The sequence below is a fragment of the Argopecten irradians genome, chromosome 12, assembly GCF_041381155.1.
Source record: "Argopecten irradians isolate NY chromosome 12, Ai_NY, whole genome shotgun sequence".
Classification (NCBI taxonomy): Eukaryota; Metazoa; Mollusca; class Bivalvia; order Pectinida; family Pectinidae; genus Argopecten; species Argopecten irradians.
Window position 1 is genome coordinate 5,508,837 of NC_091145.1, and position 4,827 is coordinate 5,513,663.

The 4,827-nt window shown below is 39.9% G+C and overlaps 1 protein-coding gene across 1 annotated transcript; it reads right to left on the reverse strand.

The window, feature by feature from the left end:
• Positions 1-481: 481 nt before the first annotated feature.
• LOC138336600 (B-box type zinc finger protein ncl-1-like) lies at positions 482-2,902 on the reverse strand. The gene has a single exon (XM_069286121.1). It carries the CDS (start codon positions 2,900-2,902, stop codon positions 482-484), a length of 2,421 nt encoding a protein of 806 aa, XP_069142222.1.
• Between the last annotated feature and the right edge of the window lie 1,925 nt (positions 2,903-4,827).

Here is a 4,827-nt window from a genome sequence, read left to right on the forward strand (position 1 = left end):
AAGTAACTCACGATATCTGTGAAAGCTATCCCGGTTGTATTGTCATAGTAACTCACGATATCTGTGAAAGCTATCCCGGTTGTATGTCAAAGTAACTCACGATATCTATGAAAGCTATCCCGATTGTATGTCAAAGTAACTCACGATATCTGTGAAAGCTATCCCGATTGTATGTCAAAGTAACTCACGATATCTGTGAAAGCTATCCCGGTTGTATTGTCATAGTAACTCACGATATCTGTGAAAGCTATCCCAATTGTATGTCAAGGTAACTCACGATACCTATGAAAACTATCCCGATTGTATGTCAAGGTAACTCACGATATCTGTGAAAGCTATCCCGGTTGTATTGTCATAGTAACTCACGATATCTGTGTGGAAAGCTATCGCCAACTATCCCAATTGTATGTCAAGGTAACTCACGATACCTATGAAAACTATCCCGATTGTATGTCAAGGTAACTCACGATATCTATGAAAACTATCCCGATTGTATGTCATAGTAACTCACAATACCATCTGTGAATGCCACCACTAGCGTATTCTCGTTTAGGGTACAGCCCAATGTAAATTGAACATCTGGATATCCTTGGACGGTTTTCCGTATCACAAAATCGTGGACTCGGCGAACAGTTAGCGATAACGACGTCGCGAAAACGTCTCCATTGGCACCGTCAAAAACCAGAATAGTATTCCTACCAGGCAAGGCAATGCTTCCTTGTGGATCTTTTATTTTCTGTGCCACTGAACCGGAAAATCGTTTCGCATGACTGTTTTCTCTTGTGTTCTCAACGTATAGAACTTTACGAGCATCCACATCACACATAATCAGCATGTCGGCTTCAGTTATAACCATATTACGGATCACTGCAGATGAACTACTAATCCTAATACGCTTTTTAAGGCGACCTTCCAAGTCCAAAAACTCGACACTAGGGGACGGTAAACGCCTAGCCCCGATTAAATTGTGGGTACGCTTGTCGTACGCTAGACTTTCGTATGGCCCAGCCTTGATAATCTTCAGTAACTTTGCGTCTGGAGAGGTCGGTAATCTATCAAAGGTCAGAAATACCAACTGTTCCGCGTTAGGGCAGGTCACGACACATTCTATGTCGGAGATGGCAACAACGCTAGTAGGATTAACATCTTTCTCGAACGAAAATACTTTCCTTACTTTCACCTTCCCCTGCAATCTCTTCAACATCTTCAAACACCTATTTGTCTGATTCAATACAACGAAGACATCTTTAATTCTCACTATGCCAGCGAGTTGTAATTCGCAGCCCTCTGTAGGTAATCTAATGCTGACACTATTCCGTAATTCAAACCCACTAATAACATACACAGGTGTTTGTCGAAGTTCTTTAGGAATGTTCGCTACCAAGTGCGCGAAGGGACTAGACGAAGAAGCAGAGGCTGGATATTTGAAATCAGGAGAATGTCGGCGCGTTAACTCTTTGTGAGTACTTGGAAGCTGAAATTCATCATCATCATCAGACAAACCTGTCAGCCCAGGTGCTGATGGCGTAACGTTTGATGCCCCCATACTTTGGGGAAGAGATAAAGGGTGTTTCGAATCAGAAGGAATGTTTGATGGCAAACCGTATGCAGCACAATCATGAACTACACTACTATATGATGGCGGGGCATCCTCTTTGGGTGGGGGAATCATGTCCAACTCGGTAGAAGCTGAAGGCGATCTCCTGCCCGAGGCATGCGTAGGTGATAAATGATTATCGTGTGTAAAAGCTTGTCCGGACGTTTCTTCACTTCCCGTAACAGGCACTGGAAATTCATTGGCCACCGCAGGAGATGCAATATCTCCCGTTGATACGGAAGCGTCCGAAGTTGAGGATTCGTCGATAATTCTTTGGGAAGTCATATTGTCTTCAGTTGTATCCGCGGCAGATAGAGTATCCCTTCCAGTTGAATTAATTACTTCAATGTTTAATATATCAGAGCCGAAGATTTGATTTTCGTGTTCCGTATTGATAACTACACGGAGGTCGAAAGAAGTGTGCGCGTTTGCCTCTACTTCTGGTAGCATTTGGTTGTATACCAGTACAGAAGCTTCTAAGTGATTCACCAGTATCATATTTTGGGCTGGTTTAACATTAGCATGCATTTGTATCTGCATGATCAAGTTCTCAAACTGAATCAAAGATTTCGCCACAGATTCGCACACAGATAAGTCAGTCTGCACTCGATCGACTTCTTTTTCCTGTAAATTCTTTACTTTTGCCAAAATCGATTGTTCTTGGTCTTCAAGAAAGCGAGAAATCTTTTCCTTAAGGTCAACGAAGTAAGACTTTACTTTTTCAACCTGTTGTTCGTTAGATTTTAAATTGTCTAATTTGGACTTTAACTTCTCTTCGATCACTTTTGCCTGAGAATGGGCGTTCTCAATGTGACCGAACACCTGTAAACATTTGAGGTACGTTTCTCGAGTCATACCTTCTTCAATCTTTCGTAAACCACTACAATGCGCATGCGCATCACAGGTACACTCTTCACATACCACTGTATTGCAGTTGTTGCAGTAGAATTCTGCACTGAAACCAGAATGTACCATACATCTCAAATTGCTAACGATATCCTTCCCAGGAATTTCATCATCGCTTTCATCTTTATCGCCTTCTTTGTAAAACCTTTGGAGATCTTTTGTTAAGACATCCTCCCGCAGTTCTAACAACGACTGTTCACTCACTTCCGTTTCCGGTTCCCTGGGTACATGCTTGTAAGAACACGTCGGACAAGGAAAATACGCGGAACCAAAGTAATTCAAAATGTGGTTCACGAGGCAATCTTTGCAGAACGAATGCTGGCATCTTAATTTCTTTGAACAATTTGACTTTCCTCCACATATGCCACATTTGTAAAGTTCCTGAAGGAGTTCCTTCATCCTAAAAGTCTGTTTGTCTTTTCCTATCCGTAAAATATGTGCGTCGAGTTTCAATGGGCCCCGAAACAAGACATCTCAGTATCATTAAATAGTCAGTAGATGTATCCGTTCCTCCTTGTCTCTCTATTGATCACTCTGAAATATCCAAACATATACAAATTAGTAAGCATTTGCATGTATATATCGGACAAAGCAAACATATTTATAAACACATCACCGTGCGTCCTCAATACCTCAGGAGTTACTATCACTGTCGTTTTATCCAACTCTAGACTATGGCATAGTAAAACTGGAGGCAGTTCAGGAGAAAAACAATTGGCCAATCATATACCTACAAAGATTAAAGAGGAGCGACATCTAACTTCAAAGCTAATATAGTGAATGGTTATCCAATTCCACTCCTTTTAATGTACCTCAAATAATCAAACTACTTTGTTTCATTATATATGCAATTTGTACATAGATCCACCAATTTTGCTACGACACAGTCCATGGGTAGATATAACGACAGTGATAGTAACTCCTAGAATATCGAGGATGGTCCAGAGGTAGATATGACAACAGTGGTAGTAACCCCTGGAGTATCAATGATGGTGCAGGGGTAGATATAATGACAGTGATAGTAACCCACGTAATATCTAGGACGGTGCTTATCAAGTATATGACAGATATAAGGTGATGACAGTTTTAGCAACAGAACCATTAGTTTAATATTACGGCAGTGATAGTAACCCCCTGGAGTATCGAGGACGGCATCCTCGATATTCCAGGGGTTCCGATCACTTACTATCTCTACACCCCTGGACTATCTCGTAGTAAAACTGGAGGCAACATAATAGAACAGGTAATTTAGTCATTTGATGTACATCAAAAGAGCCGTATAACGGTACACTGTGGTTGACTGTGTGTGTTAAGCGTCGCTCTTTGTAGTCTTCAAAGGAAATTTTTGCTAGCCAGTGAACAGATTGGTCAAACATTTTCAGCTGAGCTGCCTTCAATTTCACTATGAGATAGTCCAGGGGTGTAGAGATCGTAAGTGATCGGAACCCCTGGAGTATCGAAGACGATAACTATATGTATCAATAGTTGAAATCAAAGACCATTTAAAATGTGTTGCTATATATTTATAGATATAGACGTTTTAAAGAGCACTTATTTATATAAAATATAGTAGAAATTCGGTATAAAAATGACGTCTTCCATAAATATGTTGCATTTGTCAAACTATACGAGCTATTTCGGTCAACAACAAATAATTAAGGATTTTTTTATGTTTTAAATCAAGGGAGATACAACGTCGAAAAAGTGGCAAAATAATGATTATTAAATTGTCTTTTCATTAATTGTATTTTACCAATTAAACACGACGCGTTAATTAAGCATGAAAAAGTAGTAACAGCGATATGGTTTATTTTAATGCTATGGAATGGGCATTGCGCACGACCCGAAACCATTGGCGCTTTCCAGTCACAAAAAACTGATAAGTTTGCTGGGCATATGGTACACACATACATGTACACTATGTAGACCGAGTTATCTTTATCGCGCCAGTCTCACACACGTGTGAACGAAAATACACATGAAACCAACCGGAGCTCTGTCAGTCGTGGATGAGCTATTTAGGGGACAGCTACAAGCAATTAATACATATGTATGGGGGTTTCTTTATTGATAAATGAAACGGAGTTCTATTGCTCACGGAATCGATCTTTATTATAATTAGTTATGTATAATATACATTCCGAATGTAGTATTATAATAAACATTATATGTTTGTATTCTATGGTATATAATTTGAATATCATATATAAATGTGTGTCTAGCTGATGAGTAGTAGACTGGGCGAAATCAATACAATATTGTCACATCTGATCGAAATTGGCACCAACTTCTCGTAACATTTACCCTCCCAGCAATCCTCACAT

What these genes read in the sequence shown, in the direction of transcription:
- LOC138336600 (XM_069286121.1), bottom strand. Translation starts at nt 2,902, where the DNA reads ATGAAGGAACTCCTTCAGGAACTTTACAAATGTGGCATATGTGGAGGA.